The following is an 18,238-nucleotide window of genomic DNA, read 5'->3' as shown; positions in this document are numbered from 1 at the left end:
CTCACGCCTGTAATCCGAGCACTTTGGAAGGCCGAGTCGGGCGGATCATTTGAGACCAGAAGTTCGAGACCAGCCTGGGCAACATGGCGAAACTAAAATACAAAAATTAGTGGGTGCGGTGGTGGATGCCTGTCGTCCCAGCTACAGAGAGCCAAGATCGCACCACTGCACTGCAACCTGGGAGACAGAGCGAGACCCTGTCTCAAAAAAAAAAAAAAAAAAAAAGAAAGAAAGAAAAAAAGTCAGCCAAGACTTGGAAAAGTTAATTTAAAAAAGGAAAATTCATGCAGCCAGTAACTATTGGACACCACTCACCAGGCACTATGCTAAACTGGGGTTAGGTGCTGACCAAAACCAGGCCCCTCTCTAGATGGCTTTGTAGGTATGGCTTAGGTGACACGGGCGGTTGCGCGCTCCACAGGCTGTCGAAAACCACTCGGGAAACAAACATTGAGAGGAAAAGACTCCTTCTGGAAAACCGAGTGACTTTTCTCGTGAGGGGCACCCACGTGTGGAAGCATTCGCAGAAACGGCAGCTGTATTACCGCCGGGAAGGGTCCCCTGAGTGCGCGCCCCGTCTGAGTTCCGAGCTGGGCGGGCCATGCCTCGCCAACCCCGCTGCTCGCAGCATCTGCAGGCGCCGGGGTAGGCACCGCTGCGTGACCCGGGCTTCCCGGCTCTGGGGAAATCGAGGTCGCTTTCCCCGGCTCTCTGCAGCGGGGCAGCGTTGTCCGCTCACTCCCCCCTCCCCGGACGCCCTCACCCTCTTTCCCCCAGGTAGGGAAGGGTCTACGCGGGTCACAGCGGAGAGACCACGCCGCCCGTGGTGACGGCCCGTCCCGGGGAGGGGGCGCCGCCACTGCCATCCCGCCGCCCGCGCTCCCCACACCCCGCCGCAGGCGCAGCGGACTGGTGGAGTGATGTCGGGAGATCGATCGAGAAGAATCTGGAAGAATCCGGTTAGACAGGGAAGCGGGCGGGGATGGGAGGGAGGGAGGAAGGGCCAGGGGAGGCCGCTGGGGAGACTCCCCAGAGTCCGAGGGTCCCCGGAGAAGGGGGAGGGGGCAGGCAGCCAGAAGGAGGCAAGAACCAGAAAAAAAAAGAAAAAAGATTCTGAAGCGCCCGCAGCACTCAGCCCGAACCGGCTCAGTCCCGCCGTCTCTAGAAAGTTCTGCACCCCGCCCCCTCTGTCCGCGCTCCCGCTCCTCCCAGCCCCTCCCTCGCGGCGGGGCGGGACCAATCGCTCCCCGAGCGGCTCCTGACCCACCTACCCCCGCTCCCGCGCCGCGTGCAGAGGTGCTCGAGCCTCCTCGCGGTCCGCAGTCAGTGCCGCCGCGCCCGGCCTCCCGCACGCGCCGCAGGTAGCGCCCCCGCCAGCGGCCCAGGGTGCGCTCGCGCCGGTGCCAGCTCCCGGAGAAACGGCGCGCCGCGCGGAGATGACAGCCGAGGAGATGAAGGCAGCCGAGAGCGGGGCGCAGTCGGCGCCGCTGCCCATTGAGGGAGTGGACATCAGCCCCAAACAGGACGAAGGCGTGCTGAAGGTGAGGGGCGGCGGGGCCTGCGGGGGCGGCCGAACCTGGGGCCCTGCGGGCCGCCCTTCCGCCGAGCCCGGAGCCCGCGGCCGGGCACGGGTCGAGGCGGCCGCCTCTGCAGCCTCGCGGCCGTCCTGCCGGGGGCCGGTGGCATCGCCGTCCCGTACCGGGCTGCGTCGTTTGAGGCACCGAGGCCGACCATGCGCTCAGCAGGGGGGCGGCCTAGGTGCGCGGGCCGAGGCCCCAGGCTCCCCAGTCCCCAGCGCCCGGGCCGGGGCAGGGGGTCGGGATTGCAGTGCCCACCCCGGCGCGCGCGGGGCGGCGGAGAGGGGCGGGGCGACCGCCGCGGGCACGCGAGCCGCAGCCCGGGGCCAGGCCGGGCCTCCCGCGCCACGCCGCCCCCGACCCCCGCGGCCCCAGCGGAGCTGCCAGCCGCGGGGGCCGCCTCGTTAGTGGCGGTGCCAGGGCTCGCCCACCCGGGCGGTGGAACACGGGCCAGGACGGGGAGCGACTCCCCACAGTGCTTTCCTGGCCCGGCGGCCTTTGTGCGACGCAGGCGCGACAGGGTTCCGGCGCCCTCCCGGGGTCCCCTGGCGACGCCGGGACCCAGCGTGGTCCCCACTCGCCGCGCGCGGCGCCCCCTCCCTCGGCCCCGGGGAGGCCGGGCGCGGGGCATGCCGGGAGCTGTAGTCCCCTCCCCCCCGCCGCCTCCCCGAGCCGGGACTGCGGGGTGTGGGGCGGAGAGGAGGCGCTCTGCTGTGGAGCCTGCCGCCGAGTGACCGCTCGACTACAAATAGCCTGGGGAGCTGTGGGGAGGGCATCTTGACTTGGGCCAGGACAACCTGCCATGAGTCGGAGCAGGTTCCGGGGAGAGTCCGGAGAGGAATTCCCAGCCCGCGTCTTATGCCTTCTCCCCATCCGCTGCTCCTCCTCATCCTGGCTTCCCACCGCTGAGCTCCGCGTGTGTGGCACCCGCCTCAGGGAGCCTTTAGCTGGTCCAGAAGTGCATCTGTCTTTGCACCAGATTATTGGGGACCTCGAGCGTCTGCTCCAGCGGCTCTCCTGTGGCATGTGGCTTCCCCTTCTCGCTCCAGCGTCCTGCTGTTTTCTATGAGATTGTTATTCCGGGAAGGGTCATTTCCCCTTTGATCCGCCATTCCTTCCCTTTTACCTTTCTACTCCTCCAAGACCCTGTCCATTCTCCATGGAAGCTTTCCCTTAGAGGGTAACCACACACCTACCAGGTGGCGCTAAAGGAACCTGTGCGTTTCTGGGAAATAACTCCAGCCCTGGTCTTTAACAGCCTACCAGTGAGGAATACTCCGCTCCCAAGTCAGAGTTTAAGGTCCCATGGAGAGCCTCTGGGTTCACTTATAACCTGGTTTCTTCCTTACCTGTTTTGAACTGTTTCTGTTCTCTTCACTCATACTCCTCTCGTTCTCCTGTCTCCAAACCAGACCTTAATCTGATGACCACTGGCATGAAGGAAGAAGGAGGAAGTGTGGCATAAATACTTCCCCCTTTGTCGATGATAATAATAATCTATTATTCAACCCTTTACTGGTCTAATCTTCCAACAAACTGTAGGAGATAGGGATTATCATCACTGCTTTACAAATAAGGTGTGGAGAATTTTTAAAACTTATCCATACAGCGGAAACTTGAACTCAAATCTCTCAGCCTTTTGTCTCCTTTTTCAAACCAAGTCTTGCTGTACCTGAAGAAAGACAGGGAGGTTAGTTGACTCCTAAGTCAAGTTGCTAGTAGCTGAATCTGGAGGGACAAGTAGGCAGAGGAGGATGAACACAGAGAAGCCCCTTTATGTTCCCTCTGGAGGCTTGCAGGCAGTGTTGGTGCCCCTTTCGGCCCCAAACCCTGGGTTACTCACTTTCTCCCCCTTCCTCCCAGGTCATCAAGAGAGAGGGCGCAGGTACAGAGATGCCCATGATTGGGGACCGAGTCTTTGTCCACTATACTGGCTGGCTATTAGATGGCACAAAGTTTGACTCCAGTCTGGATCGCAAGGACAAATTCTCCTTTGACCTGGGAAAAGGTAGGCGTGGTCAGTGGGCTGGTAGGATAGGTTCGAGGTGGACACAGGCTGTCACAAGCAGAAACCATTTTCTCAGGACCAAGCTCAGGGAGGAATGGTTTATCACAGTCTGTTAACTCTTTCGGTCACTCTTTTTTTTTCTACCGTTCTGTAACTATCCTGATCTTTGTCTCCCCTTCTCCTCATCACCTCCCAACACCTTACTCCCCCTTCAAAGGTGGACTGTCTTGCATCTTAAACTCTTTTGTTCAGGGTCAGGTGATCTTTTACAGTTCTTAGACCTGGTAGCACTTAATGCAACCAGGTATCTCACCTTCTGGTCCCATTTCTAAAGGATGTTCAGCTTCCCCATGAGTGTGGTGCATTAACTCTTCAGAAGCACTGTTTGAGCCCAGAATCAGAACCCTGCTAAAGTGGTCCTGTTTGCCTCTGTACCTGCAGGGGAGGTCATCAAGGCTTGGGACATTGCCATAGCAACCATGAAGGTGGGGGAGGTGTGCCACATCACCTGCAAACCAGAATATGCCTACGGTTCAGCAGGCAGTCCTCCAAAGATTCCCCCCAGTGCCACGCTTGTATTTGAGGTGAGTGTCCGGCCACTGACATCAGGCTAAGAGCCAGGCCTTATCTCAGCCCAATGCCTGGCTGCCCTCCAGCCCTTCCTGCTTCTTGGAGACAATGTAGCCAAGGCTGAGGGCCTGGCCTTATGGGAGGAGAAATGCAGAGGGCTCTGCTGCTGCTAGTAATGGAAGTAACCGAAGCTTCGGGTAGCAAGAGGCAGGCACAAGCCCCTCTCCAGACTCAAAGCATGGTTGGGGTTAAGACGTCTTTATCTCCAGAGCGGTACCCAGAATACTGAAAGGAGTCGGGAGGTCAGAAACGATGGCCCATTGTAAGTGGCAGTACAGAATATTGGTGCTCTAGAGATCAGAAGAGGGAGCAGTAGCTCCCCTGTGGGTCAAGGGCTGAGAAAAGGCTTCCCTGAGGAGATAGAACTTGACATTGTTCAATCTGAAAATGGTTGAGCCAGGCCGGGCGTGGTGGCTCACGCCTGTAATCCCAGCACTTTGGGAGGCCGAGACGGGCGGATCACGAGGTCAGGAGATCGAGACCATCCTGGCTAACACGGTGAAACCCCGTCTCTACTAAAAAATACAAAAAACTAGCCAGGTGACGTGGCGGGCGCCTGTAGTCCCAGCTACTCGGGAGGTTGAGGCAGGAGAATGGTGTAAACCCGGGAGGCGGAGCTTGCGGTGAGCTGAGATCTGGCCACTGCACTCCAGCCTGGGCAACAGAGCAAGACTCCGTCTCAAAAAAAAAAAAAAAGAAGGAAAAAAAAATGGTTGAGCCAATCCGTGGGCCCTTGAATACTGAGAAACTGCTGAGAGATGATGGGTAATCATTTCTAATACCTACCAGATTGGGCTTATCAGGTAGTGTGGATTAGGATTATCTGGAATGCGTCCCAATATGTCCCTGTTAGTAGAGCAGGTAGCAAATAGATTGCTGTCCTCAGCTTAACTGAAATCTATGTAGTCTGCCCGCCTCTTCCAAAGTTGAGATTAGGGCAGCCCCCAAGAACTTCAAAAAAGTGCCGCTCTACCCAACTCTTCGTGACTGCCCTTGTGGTCACATCTGGCCTGGCAGTTAGTAGGGACTCTCCCGGATGAGAAAGACTGTTTCACTGCCCGTGAGTTAGTATGGGAAAGAATTGTGTTACATCCTGTCCCACAGGTGGAGTTGTTTGAGTTTAAGGGAGAAGATCTGACAGAAGAGGAAGATGGCGGAATCATTCGCAGAATACGGACTCGCGGTGAAGGCTATGCTAAGCCCAATGAGGGCGCTATCGTGGAGGGTGAGACAGTACAATCTGGGCTTTCAATTCTAATTCTGATATTTAGGTCTTGCGTGGCTTTGGGCAAGTCACTTCCCTTCTCTGAGCCTATTTTCTTGTCCATAAAATGAGGGGTTGGATCATATTCTCTTTAAATCACTCCAGATCTGAGAACACAGCTAGGAGAATCTTGGGGTGATGGGGTGATGTAGGGAGGCTCATGGCATCCTTCCTCAGTCACCTGCCCTCTTACAACTCTGGTACACTGCCTCTCTTTCATACCAGTTGCACTGGAAGGGTACTACAAGGACCAGCTCTTTGACCAGCGGGAGCTCCGCTTTGAGATTGGCGAGGGGGAGAACCTGGATCTGCCTTATGGTCTGGAGAGGGCCATTCAGCGCATGGAGAAAGGAGAACATTCCATTGTGTACCTCAAGCCCAGGTGAGGGGTGGGCACTTCGTAGAGTAGGAAGGCAGGCAAACCAAGATCAAAGATATAAAATGAATTGTAGAACCAGCTGTTTGTATCCTTTTTAACTCTGGCCACACCAAACATACACCATTATGATATCCTCAGTATACTTAGAAGTGTGGCCACAATTGTCTACATCTCCTTGGATCTAAGCCCAGTCTTTTCAGTCATAGTTGCTACACTTTCTCTCCTCTGCCATCGAGATTTTCTTCTCCATTAATTTATTCAGTCATTACTGAAACAGCTACTACGTGCCAGGCACTACTGAAAATTCCTAGGGGTTTGGAGACTAATAGAACATTGTTTCTGCCTTCTAATTCTAGCTCACTGTTTAGTGAGGTGCCATTTAAATTAGTAATCACACTGCTGCCTGGCTATAAGTTATTAGAAGGGTACGAAGGATGCTGAGGGGCCATCTGATGGTGTGAAGAGGCAAGGGAAGATTTGCCAAACATTTGCACCAACTCCCAAGGGATGGGAAGGTACTTTCCAGGAAATGGACGGGAAGCCTTTTCAGCCTGGAGCAGGTTAAGTGTTGCCAAGACGACACGTCGTGTTTTTCACCCCTGCAGCTATGCTTTTGGCAGTGTTGGGAAGGAAAAGTTCCAAATCCCACCAAATGCCGACCTGAAATATGAATTACACCTCAAGAGTTTTGAAAAGGTAAGTTTGCTCAGGGTCTTCCCACCTAAAGTCAAGTTCCACCCTGTACGTACTCTGGGGTAACTGACAACTCTGTTTCTCTCCTGGGGTGTGGCAGGCCAAGGAGTCTTGGGAGATGAATTCAGAAGAGAAGTTGGAACAGAGCACCATAGTGAAAGAGCGGGGCACGGTGTACTTCAAGGTGAGCCAACAGTCACTGTCCTAAGGACACTCCCAGGAAGAGGTGCTCTGAGCCTGCCCTTCCCTTGGTGACTGAGATCATTTTCTGCCAAGAAATGGACAGGTTGGCACCTGCCATCTTCACTTCGTATATGTGAGCTTGCTGGCCTTGCCAGTGGGAGGGGTGGGAGCAGGAACCTCTTGTGGCCATGTGTCACTGATGTCTGCAGGGTATAAGAGCCTGGTACCACTGAACCTGTGCCAGGTGCCTGAGCCTTTGTCCCATTCTAGGAAGGCAAATACAAGCAAGCTTTACTACAGTATAAGAAGATTGTGTCCTGGCTGGAGTATGAGTCTAGTTTTTCCAGTGAGGAAGCACAGAAGGCACAGGCCCTTCGACTGGCCTCTCACCTCAACCTGGCCATGTGTCATCTGAAACTACAGGCCTTCTCCGCGGCCATCGAAAGCTGTAACAAGGTGAGGCCCCCACAGAGGGCATGGAAGCGGCATTCACAGGCAGAGTTGAGTGCCAGCATGTCTGAAACTTCCCCTTGGTGACCAGGGCAGGGAAAGCAGCGTGGATCAGTGGGAGCTCTGAGGTTACAGGCCACAGGCCTGGATGCAAGTATTCATAGCAAGCACCTTAGCTTTAGTGGTGGGAAGCTGCTTCTGTTGGCACAGAAGTAGGAGGACACAGGGAATGGGAAGAATCACGTAAGAGTTTTCTCCCACCTTGGTTCTTAGCCTCTCCACTTACCTACTTGCTTTATTCCAAAGTGAATATTGACGTCTGAAGTCTTTTTATTTCATCCAAAGACCTGCTGTCTTCCCTCTCTGCCTGTTGGATTAAATGACGTTCCTTCCTAGACCTTGGATTGTTCCATTTAATGCCCCAGGCCTTGTTCTTCCTGGGGTGGAGCCAGCCATTTGCAGTCCTGCTGAGGGGTACTTTTGGAACCCAGTCTTGGCCAGATGAGCTACAAGCCCTGAGCTCCCACGATGTTGCTTCCTCCCTGCATCCTTTAGGCCCTAGAACTGGACAGCAACAATGAGAAGGGCCTCTTCCGCCGGGGAGAGGCCCACCTGGCCGTGAATGACTTTGAACTGGCACGGGCTGATTTCCAGAAGGTCCTGCAGCTCTACCCCAACAACAAAGCCGCCAAGACCCAGCTGGCTGTGTGCCAGCAGCGGATCAGAAGGCAGCTTGCCCGGGAGAAGAAGCTCTATGCCAATATGTTTGAGAGGCTGGCTGAGGAGGAGAACAAGGTGAGGATTGGGGTGGGGAACAGCGGGAATAGCATCCCTCCACGGAACCTGGCTACTGTGGGCTCTTGGTGCCTTTGGTTGTCTGTGCCGATCCCAGAAACCAAAAGTTGCCCTTTTCCCTGGAGCATTAAGGAGCATGTGTTCCCTGCTATTGGGGCCGTGTTCTGTGATCAGTGCTAGGATCCTACCCACAAGCCCCAGAAGTTGGGTTGGTTGCTCTGAGTGTAATTCCCGATTTATGTTTTCTTGTGGGCCAGGCACAGTGGCTCACACCTGCAATCCCAGCACTTTGCAGGGCCAAAGTGGGAGGATCACTTGAACCCAGTAGGTGGAGACCTCAGTGACTTATGATGGCACCACTGCACTCCATCCTGAGTGACAAAATGAGACCCTGTCTAAAAAAAAAAAAAAAGCTAGATGCTTTTTATGTGTGATTAAATAAATGATACATTTACGTAGTTAAATTCAAACTGTACCAGAGTATATACAGTCAAAAGTCTGCCTCCCCCACCAGAAGCAGCTGACCCTTCAGGTTCTCGTATGGTTTCAGTGTATTGCATCAGTGCACAGGCAGACATTCATGTTGCTTTCTCCCTTTCCCCTAACAAGAGGCAACGTGCTCTATGATTTGGCACATACTGTGCTTTTTTCACATGATAGTAGCTGGAGGCTTATTTTACATCAGTATTTAAAGAACTTTTACATTCTTCTTTAGGCTTACATAGTATTCCATTGTGTGGATGTGGCTTATCTTAGTCAGTCAGTCAGTCCCCTTTTAATCTTCCAGTGTTGTTGGTGTTTTTTTTCTGAGACAGTTTCACTCTGTCACCCAGGCTGGAGTGCAGTGGCACGATCTTGGCTCACTGCAAACTCTGCCTCCCGGGTTCAAGCGATTCTCCTGCCTCAGCCTCCCGAGTAGCTGAGATTACAGGTGCCCGCCACCACACCCGGCTAATTTTTGTATTTTTAGTAGAGACGAGGTCTCACCATGTTGACCAGTCTGTCTCGAACTGCTGACTTGAGTGATCTGCCTGCCCCTGCCTCCCAAAGTGGTGGGATGACAGGTGTGAGCCACCATGCCTGGCCAGTCTTAAACAGTGTTCTAAACCAGCACTGTCCAGTAGAAATACAGTATCAACCACATGTAATTCAAAATTTTCTGGTAACCATGTTAAAAAGGTGAAAAACAAATGGAATTAAATTTTAGTTGCATTTGTGTATTTTTCAAACCATCTTCAAAATCCAATATATATTTTGCACTAAAAACACATGAGTTTGAACTAGCCACTTACAGTAGTGGCTACCATACGGGACAATACTGCTTAGAACAGCATTGCAGTGAGTAACCTTGAGTGTTCATAATTTGTACATATATAAGTGTTTAGTTTTGTTTGAGACAGTGTCTCTTGCCCTGTCGGCCAGGCTGGAGTGCAGTGGCACAGTCTCAGCTCACTGCAACCACCACCTCCAGGGCTCAAGCAATCCTCGTCTCAACCTCTCGAGTAGCTGGGACTACAGGTGCATGCCACCACGCCCAACTAATTTTTGTAATTTTTGTTGAGCTGAGGTTTCACTATGTTGCCCAGGCTGGTCTCAAACTCCTGGGCTCAAGCAATCTGCCCACCTCAGCCTCCCAAAGTTCTGGGATTACAGGTGTGAGCCACCAGGCCTGGCCTATACAGATATATTTTTAGGACAGATGTAGGAGAATGGGTGTATCTGTGTAATTCTGCTAGAAATTAAGTGTGTGTTTTTTCACTTGCGATGTCAGCCTCTTTGCTGTTCCTCTTCCTTGCAGGCCAAGGCAGAGGCCTCCTCAGGAGACCACCCCACTGACACAGAGATGAAGGAGGAGCAGAAGAGCAACACGGCAGGGAGCCAGTCTCAGGTGGAGACAGAAGCATAGCCCCTCTCCACCAGCCCTACTCCTGCGGCTGCCTGCCCCCAGTCTCCCCCCTCCACCCTGTTAGTTTTGTAAAAACTGAAGAATTTTGAGTGAATTAGACCTTTATTTTTCTATCTGGTTGGATGGTGGCTTTAGGGGGAAGGGGGAAAGGAGTAGGCTGGGGGATTGAGGTGGGGAATCATTTTAGCTGGTGTCACCCCCTCTTCCCTTCCCCCTTTGCACATGAACATATGTCCATCCATACATATTCATCAGAATGTTAATTTATTTTGCTCCCTCTGTTAGGTCCATTTTCCAAGGGTAGAAGAGGCAAGTGGTAGGGATGGGGTCTGATATGAACCCAGGGTGGAGAGGGAGACTCCTGGGCAGCCGTTTTCCTCATCCTTTCCCTCTCCCAGTCCATTTCCAAACGTGGCCTCCATGTGGGTGCTAGGGACATGGGAAAAACCACTGCTATGCCATTTCTTCTCTGTTCCCTTCCTCACCCCCAACGGTGTGGCTGATGTCTTCTGGTGTGATGGTGACCACCCCTTGTTCCCTGTTCTGGTATTTCCCCTGTCAGTTTCCCCTCTCAGCCAGGTTGTGTCCCGAAATCCCCTCAGCCTCTTTTCCGCACGTTGCTGAAGGTCCAGGCTTGCCTCAAGTTCCGTGCTTGAGCAATAAAGTGGAAACAATAAAACCTGGGTGTCAGACAACCCTTTTTGTTCAGCCTTGGAGGGGGTGGGTATGGGTGGGTACATAATGGGTAGTGGCAAAATTAAGGGGTCACCCACTTAGTCCCAGTGGAGCTTAAATAAGTGCAGCATCTCAAGTAGACACCGTAGTTGGGCAGGAAGCAGCCCCACGATGCAGGGCTTCCTGAGCACTGCACAGGCTGCAGCTGGGACTTGAGTCTATGCACTCCCTCCCTCCAGCAACCTGGCAGTTTTTAGTGCCTCTGGTTTTCCCTGACGCTTAGAAAGAGGAAAGTATCAAGATCTAGAAGACTGGGACACCATGCATGTGCATTTTGAAGTTGGAATTGGTCTTCTGCCTACCTCTGATCTGGCAGAGGTATCTGTGCATTTTGGTTTCTTAACAAGGTAAAACTCCTGGTGTCACTAACCTCCGTCAGATAACTTTTACATGATTAAGGTCGAGAGTAAAGAGTGGTCATGCTCAGCTTCCTTCCCAGCCTTAACAGGAAACGGCTTGTGCTTTTTTTCTAACTATGCTTTGACCCTTAACTCCTATGGCATGATGGGGCCCTGGGAGAAGCCAGGCAGCACAAGCCAGTCATGCTGAGCTGCCTCCAGATGATCCTGGCTCCAGGTCAGAGCCCGTGTCTGCCCTCATCCCTCTCCTACTGTGGGCTCTCCAGTCCTTTCCCAACAGTGATGTGGTTGTCTGCTTAGCCACATGCCTGTATAGTTCCTTCCAGAAGAAATTTATAATGGTGGAAGATTGATTTCTGTGTGAAAATTTTCACCAAGTCATACAACATGGCTGATGCTGGAGCCAGGATGAAAATTGGGGTGTGCAAGTCTCCCGGTGTGAGTATCCCTTGAGCCCAAGACACCAAGGATGCAGAGAGCTGTGACAGTGCCACTGCATGCCAGGCTGGGCAAGAAAGTGAGACCCTCTTTTTAAAAAAAGTCCCAGTGTAGGCCGGGCGCGGTGGCTCAAGCCTGTAATCCCAGCACTTTGGGCGGCTGAGACAGGCGGATCACGAGGTCAGGAGATCGAGACCATCCTGGCTAACATGGTGAAACCCCCTCTCTACTAAAAAAACAAAAAACTAGGCCGGGCGCGGTGGCTCAAGCCTGTAATCCCAGCACTTTGGGAGGCCGAGACGGGCGGATCACGAGGTCAGGAGATCGAGACCATCCTGGCTAACACAGTGAAACCCCGTCTCTACTAAAAAATACAAAAAACTTAGCTGGGCGAGGTGGCGGGCGCCTGTAGTCCCAGCTACTCAGGAGGCTGAGGCAGGAGAATGGCGTAAACCCGGGAGGCGCAGCTTGCAGTGAGCTGAGATCCGGCCACTGCACTCCAGCCTGGGTGGCAGAGCGAGACTCCGTCTCAAAAAAAAAAAAACTAGCCGGGCGAGGTGGCGGGCGCCTGTAGTCCCAGCTACTCGGGAGGCTGGGGCAGGAGAATGGCGTAAACCCAGGAGGTGGAGCTTGCAGTGAGCTGAGATCCGGCCACTGCACTCCAGACTGGGTGACAGAGTGAGACTCCGTCTCAGGAAAAAAAAAAAAAAAAGTCCCAGTGTAACTACTCTCTTACTGGGCTCACTGCATATCACAGCCCTGTGTTTGTGGTTTGTGTCTGGGTCCTCTTGGTATTTCAAAAGTAGTAGATTCTTACCCCTGCAGCCAACAATCATCACTAACTCATTAAGCATTTATGGGGTAAGCTACTAGCACTGTACTGACAGCATCACATGAGTTAACTTAATCCTTGCAACCATCCTACAAGGAAGGTATAACTCTAATAACCCTACTTACAGATAAGAAAACCAAGACTCAGAAGTTAAATGGAAAGGTATGCCTGAAATGGGAGGTCTCTGAACTAATCCAGACTCTCCCATGAGGTTCATTTGGCTGTGGGCAAGTCTTGAGCTTCTTTCCTCATCTGCAAAAATTGAAAGCATTCCTAAGGTTTCTTCTAGCTCTGCATCCTGTAGGATTCCAAGAATGTAAAACTGCATTTAACTGTGGAATGTTTAGAGATAAGTCTTAGTTTATGTAACATTAAAACTGTCTAGTGAGGATGTTTTGTTAAAATGCCTACAAGTCTAAGCCTAAAAATAATAGTACCACATACTCAAGTCTGCCCTGGGTCAGTGCTACAAGTTCATTTCCCAGTCAGTTGTCCCTTCCTACCAACACTTAAATCTTCCTATATGCAGAGAAATGTGCCCAAATAAAGAAAAGCTAGTAGCAAGCAGTACTGTGAGCTGTTAACAAGCTTTGCAAGTGGTCTCTAGGAAAAATTAAAATAGAATTTATCTTGTCCTAGTGCTGGTTCTAACATCGAGTTCTATGCATTTTTATCTCCCAAGTATTTCTCCTCCCTCCACACTAGTATCACTCCCTCCCATCACCATGCACTCCAGCCTGCTCTCCTGCAAAAGGCTCCTATCTTGGATTCCCTCCTGCACCTGCAGTTCACTCTGTACTGCATCCAAATCGTGTCCCTCCGAGTACTTCAATCACTTTCGATGATTTCCCATCCCATTTAGGCTAAAGAATCCTTATCATGGCCCACAAAACCCTACAAGACTTGGCAAAGTGCACTTAACACTTGCCCTCTATACCAGCTTTGCCACCCTGAGGGTGAATGGAGAACTGTATTCCATTTCCACTGGAGAAAAAATACGTGAAAGGCACTTTATGCAGGACGAGTAAAGTGTAGTATCTTTTTTTTTTTTTTTGAGATGGAGTCTCTCTGTCGCCCAGACTGGAGTACAGTGGCGTGATCTCGGCTCACTGCAAGCTCCGCCTCCCGGGTTCACACCATTCTCCTGCCTCAGCCTCCCGAGTAGCTGGGACTACAGGCGCCAGCCACCACACCCGGCTAATTTTTTTGTATTTTTAGTAGAGACGGGGTTTCACCATGTTAGCCAGGATGGTCTCAATCTCCTGACTTTGTGATCCGCCCGCCTCGGCCTCCCAAAGTGCTGGGATTACAGGCGTGAGCCACCACACCCAGCCTAAAGTGTAGTATCTTTTTAGAAAATGTCATTACTGGAAAAAAAAGTTAGAAACCAGAACTTCTCATACCTTATTCCTGTTATGTCTCAGTGACTAATTTTCCCTTTCCAAATGCAAAACACCTCAGAACCTTACAACAAGTTGAAATGACAGTGCACTAAGGGCAGTGCTGAATAAAACCAATGTACAAGTCTGGACATTGTAAGTAAGGAAAATTCATTCTCTTTCTGGAATTCGTTATTGCTACCTTATGGCTACAGTTCCCCAGTTGTTTGCCGACCTCAGATAATGTGGATGCATTAACTATCCCCCGTTAGAAAACCTAGGAATAATAAAAACATTAATTTATCCTGTTATCCTGTTAAATGACACTATACCAATGTTTTAATTTTTTTTTTTTTTTTTTTTTTTGAGGCGGAGTCTTGCTCTGTTCCCCCAGGCTGGAGTGCAGTGGCGCAATCTCGGCTCACTGGAACCTCCACATCCCGGGTTCAAGCAATTCTGTCTCAGCCTCCCAAGTCGCTGGGACCACAGGTGCACACCACCATGCTTGGCTAATTTTTGGTTTTTTTAGCAGAGACAGGGTTTCACCATATTGATCAGGCTAGTCTTGAACTCCTGACCTCAGGTGATCCACCCACCTTGGCCTCCCAAAGTGCTGGGATGACAGGCATGAGCCACTGCGCCCTGCCACGCTATACCAATTTGAGACACAAAGTGAGAGTGAATGGTCTCAGGGATGATCAAGAAAAAGCAATGCCTTTGTGAATGTCGAGGGTCCTTTGGCTAGAAGAGAGGATCAGCATGTATATTCCATATTCCATAGGATCTTCAGTCTCCTGTTTTAGAAGTGCATCAGACATAAACTGATTTGTATATTTTTAGGTGAAATTCACATTTTTAGGTGAAACAAAGTTAACCATTTTAAATTCAAGTTTGGTGGCATTTAGTCTTTACAGTGTTACCTAGTTCCAAAACGTCTTCCTCATTCTTTGTGTTTTAACCCTATCTCCCAGTGTTTAAGTGACACAGTGACAGTGAACTTCTCATCCATCAGCAGTCTTGAGCAGACAACCCTGATGAGTGAGTTCTAGGATCAAAGCTTCCCAGAGTTTGTGGTGCATTTTAATCGGGGCAAACTTGAGGAAGGCAGTGAAACTAAGTAGAGCTCTGAATAACAGCATTTCACTCAGTGCAGAGCTGTCCCACACTACTCTGCCCAGTTTCTAGGTCAAAAAACATACCTTTCCGACACTTTAATATGCTAAGGTGTACCATGAATGAGAGAGGGGAGGGGGAAATGGTGATATAAGCCACACGGAGCCCATTAAGAAGCCCTAGGCCCTGCCCCCAAGGTGGTGAGGCTCTGGGCCTCGTGTTTTGAAAGATCTTTGGAGACCCTGTCTTACCTGGGCACCCTGGGCAAACAGAAACCACTCTGTCTACTGTTGGAGGATGAAGTAGACAATCTTCCTAGATATGCTTCCCACTTAATCCCCCCCATCCCGTCCTATGGAGATGTCTATTGTTTGTAAAGAATATGCCACCCGTACAACTGTATCCATGTCACCTAACCAGGAAGATACCCTAAGTAGACAGTTCTGGGGAGTAAGATAAAAGCCAGCAGAAAGAGTGCTTGGCTTAGACAAGATGGAGTTTTAGATGGTGCCCAAAGAGACCTAGCAACCATCCAACTAGAAAGGGGTCAAGACCAGGAGTGCTCTTTGTGGAGCCAGGGATCTGTCCATATGGCTTTGCAATGCCTAGTCATAAAAAACACTCACTGTACTTAAAGTAACCGACGCAAGGTGGGGAGAGGCCCAGGCATGGAAAGACTTAATTTGTGCCCTATTTCTTGGAGACCTATCTTTTCTGCCTTTCTAACTTTATTTGGCTCTCTTGACAGAAGCCAAAAAGCATGGTATAGAAGTTGTGATCATAAAGCTGGGAACGGTGGCTCATACCTGTAATCCCAGCACTTTGGGAGGCTGAGGCGGGAGGCCGAGCACTTTGATCACCTGAGGTCAGGAGTTCAAGACCAGCCCGGCCAACATGGTGAAACCCCGTCTCTACTACAAAAAAAAATTAGATGTAGTCGTGGACACCTGTAATCCCAGCTACTCGGGAGGCTGAGACAGGAGAATCACTTGAACCCGGGAAGCGGAGGTTGCAGTGAGCCAAGATTGCGCCATTGCACTCCAACCTGGGCAAGAAGAGTGAAATTGTCTCAAAAAAGTAAAAAACAAGTTGTGATCATAATTACATGACCTTCATGGCAAACATACTCTACAATTAAAAACAGACACCCCGTATCACAGAAAGATCCAGACCAAGAAACCCAAATGATGAGGAAGATAAAACTAAGGCATTGGGGAATCCTGAGTTGGGGTCTGATCTTAGATAACTGGGTCAGGCTAAGGCACCTGATGACAGAAGCTGGGTGATCTCATCTCTTGTTCTGAGTTATTTAGTAATATATTTCTTTTAAAACCACCTTAGAGGTAAACTTTTTTTTTTTTTTTTTTGAGACAGAGTCTCACTGTTACCCAGCCTGGAGTGCAGTGGTACCATCTTGGCTCACTGCAGCCTCTGCCTCTTGGGCTCAGGAGATCTTCCTGCCTCAGCCTCCTGAGTAGCTGGGACCACAGGCGTGCACCACCATGCCCAGCTAATTTTTGTATTTTTGGTGGAGTCACGGTTTTGCCATGTTGTCCAGGCTGGTCTTAAACTCCTGAGCTCAAGCGATCTGCCTGCCTCAGCCTCCAAAAGTGCTGGAATTACAGGCATGAGCCTCCACAGCCAACCTAGAGGTGAACATTTTGATACTGGTTTTGGTTTGCCCACCCCTTAAAACCTAATATGAAGCTCAGGGTTTGAACTCGGATGAGAGAATAGAGATGGGGTAGAACACGGGGTGAGGGAGCATGCACCTGCTCTGTAAATGAGAACATGTACTCAGAGCACCAGGAATACCTGTGGGACCCAGTGCCTTTTAATGGACCTGGCCATCCCACAGTACACAGCCAGAAATATGAGCTTGTAACACAGTTCGGCCTCAGAAAACATCTCAGTCTCCAGCATTTGTCCAGACTTCCTCCAGTTCACTGTTCTGACCTGCTGTTCTTTCTTACCTTATCAGCCTCAGAATATATCTGCAGTCTCCAGCATTTGACCAGACTTCTTCCAGTTTACTGTTCTGACCTGCTGTTCTTTCTTACCTTATCTGGCTGTCAGATCCACTGGGACATCTAGGAAAAAAATCTGCCACCCGCTTCCCCCAAAAAAAGGCCTTGCCCTCCAGCCTCCTCCCACTATGTACAGACATAGAAAGTAGGGACAAGCTGGGCATGGTGGTTTACACTTGTAATCCTACCTACTCCTACTCAGGAGGCTGAGACACAAGAATCTCTTGAGCCTGGGAGGCGGAGGTTGCAATGAGCCCAGATCACACCACTGCACTCCAGCCTGGGTGACAGAGCAAGACTCTCAAAAAAAAAAAAAAAAAAAAGAAAGAAAAAAAAAAGGAACAGCCCCTGGTCCAAATTCCCAGATAAGGCAGATATCATTTTTTTTAAACACCAAGTGTGAGTCAGCCTGGGTTTACAGACCTAAATCTAAAAATGTATTGAACACCTGTATGATTTCATAAATATTGCCCTGATTGATGAGGCACCCCAAAGAAAGACAGAACTGGATTCAACATGGAAAGAAAGAATCCCAAGAAGCCAGCCATGAAAGTGACAGTCCCATCTGTGCTAGAAGAGTAAGGCCCCTGAGGGTGAGATGCAAGAGCTTTGTGCTGGGGGACCACAAGACAGAGCAGATCCAGAATCCAGGCAACTGTCACTTCCAGTCTGAAAACTTTCCTAGGAACTATGATAGCAAATGATGGAGAAGCCCTAGGGTTGGGATCAAACAATTCTGGTTGGAGCACGCACCCCGCCCCACAGTCCTTCCTTCTGCCATTTTACTTAATCTTGCTGAACCTGTTTTCCTCTACCAAAAAAAAAAAAAAAAAAAAAAAAAATACAAGCTCACCTAGTGGCTGAACTAATTATGTGAAATATGTGAAATGTGCTTTGCAGCAGGTGGCTTTTAAACTATGGACCAGAAAACACATACACTGTAAAAAAAAAAAAAAAAAAAATATATATATATATATATATATTTTTTACATTATAAGCCAGTATATACATATAATTGTGTATACAATTGAAACAAGGGTTTCACAAAAACTATACTTATCTTACTACTTGGGAGTCACTTGATATATTCTATTGTATTTAATTTTTTATATGCTGACTGCAACTCACTATATTGTTTTCACTCTTAATGGGTAGCTAGCTTTCAAAAAACACTTTTCAAAACCATGCAATTACCAGTTATTACGAAGATTAGTAAGATTCTCAGGAATGGTCTGATGGCTAGGAATTTTCATTGCCAGGGAAACAAAGGAAAAAGGTCAAGGTTACTAGGTCAAGAACTTGAGAGCCCTGTTGCCAAGGGAACAGATCGGCCACGTCAGGGTTGGTTTACCCATGGGCTGCAGCCCTGTGGAGAAAAGGAGTGGCCCGTGGGCCTGTCACTCACATCAGAGGTGGTAAGCCCGCCTCCAAGCCCGGAAGACCCGCCTCCTCTCTGAGGTTAAAGGAGGA

General features: G+C 50.4%; 1 protein-coding gene and 1 long non-coding RNA gene across 2 annotated transcripts; one reads left to right on the top strand and one right to left on the bottom strand.

Moving 5' to 3' along the window:
* The first annotated feature begins 1,321 nt into the window (after positions 1-1,321).
* LOC105484123 (FKBP prolyl isomerase 4) lies at positions 1,322-10,580 on the top strand. Its single transcript, XM_011745435.3, has 10 exons — positions 1,322-1,541; positions 3,441-3,585; positions 4,027-4,169; positions 5,320-5,440; positions 5,705-5,861; positions 6,464-6,554; positions 6,652-6,735; positions 7,005-7,190; positions 7,740-7,979; positions 9,778-10,580. The coding sequence occupies exons 1-10, from the start codon at positions 1,437-1,439 to the stop codon at positions 9,883-9,885; spliced, it is 1,380 nt and encodes a 459-aa protein (XP_011743737.2). The 5' UTR covers positions 1,322-1,436; the 3' UTR covers positions 9,886-10,580.
* On the bottom strand, positions 10,087-18,235 carry LOC139356505 (uncharacterized). The gene is made up of 3 exons (XR_011608462.1): positions 17,963-18,235; positions 12,375-12,547; positions 10,087-10,536 (listed from the first exon to the last, which is right to left on the bottom strand). It is a non-coding gene; the product is annotated as an uncharacterized lncRNA (long non-coding RNA).
* Between the last annotated feature and the right edge of the window lie 3 nt (positions 18,236-18,238).

This window comes from Macaca nemestrina, chromosome 10 (assembly GCF_043159975.1).
Source record: "Macaca nemestrina isolate mMacNem1 chromosome 10, mMacNem.hap1, whole genome shotgun sequence".
Lineage (NCBI taxonomy): Eukaryota > Metazoa > Chordata > Mammalia > Primates > Cercopithecidae > Macaca > Macaca nemestrina.
This window is presented reverse-complemented; position numbering and strand designations above follow the sequence as displayed.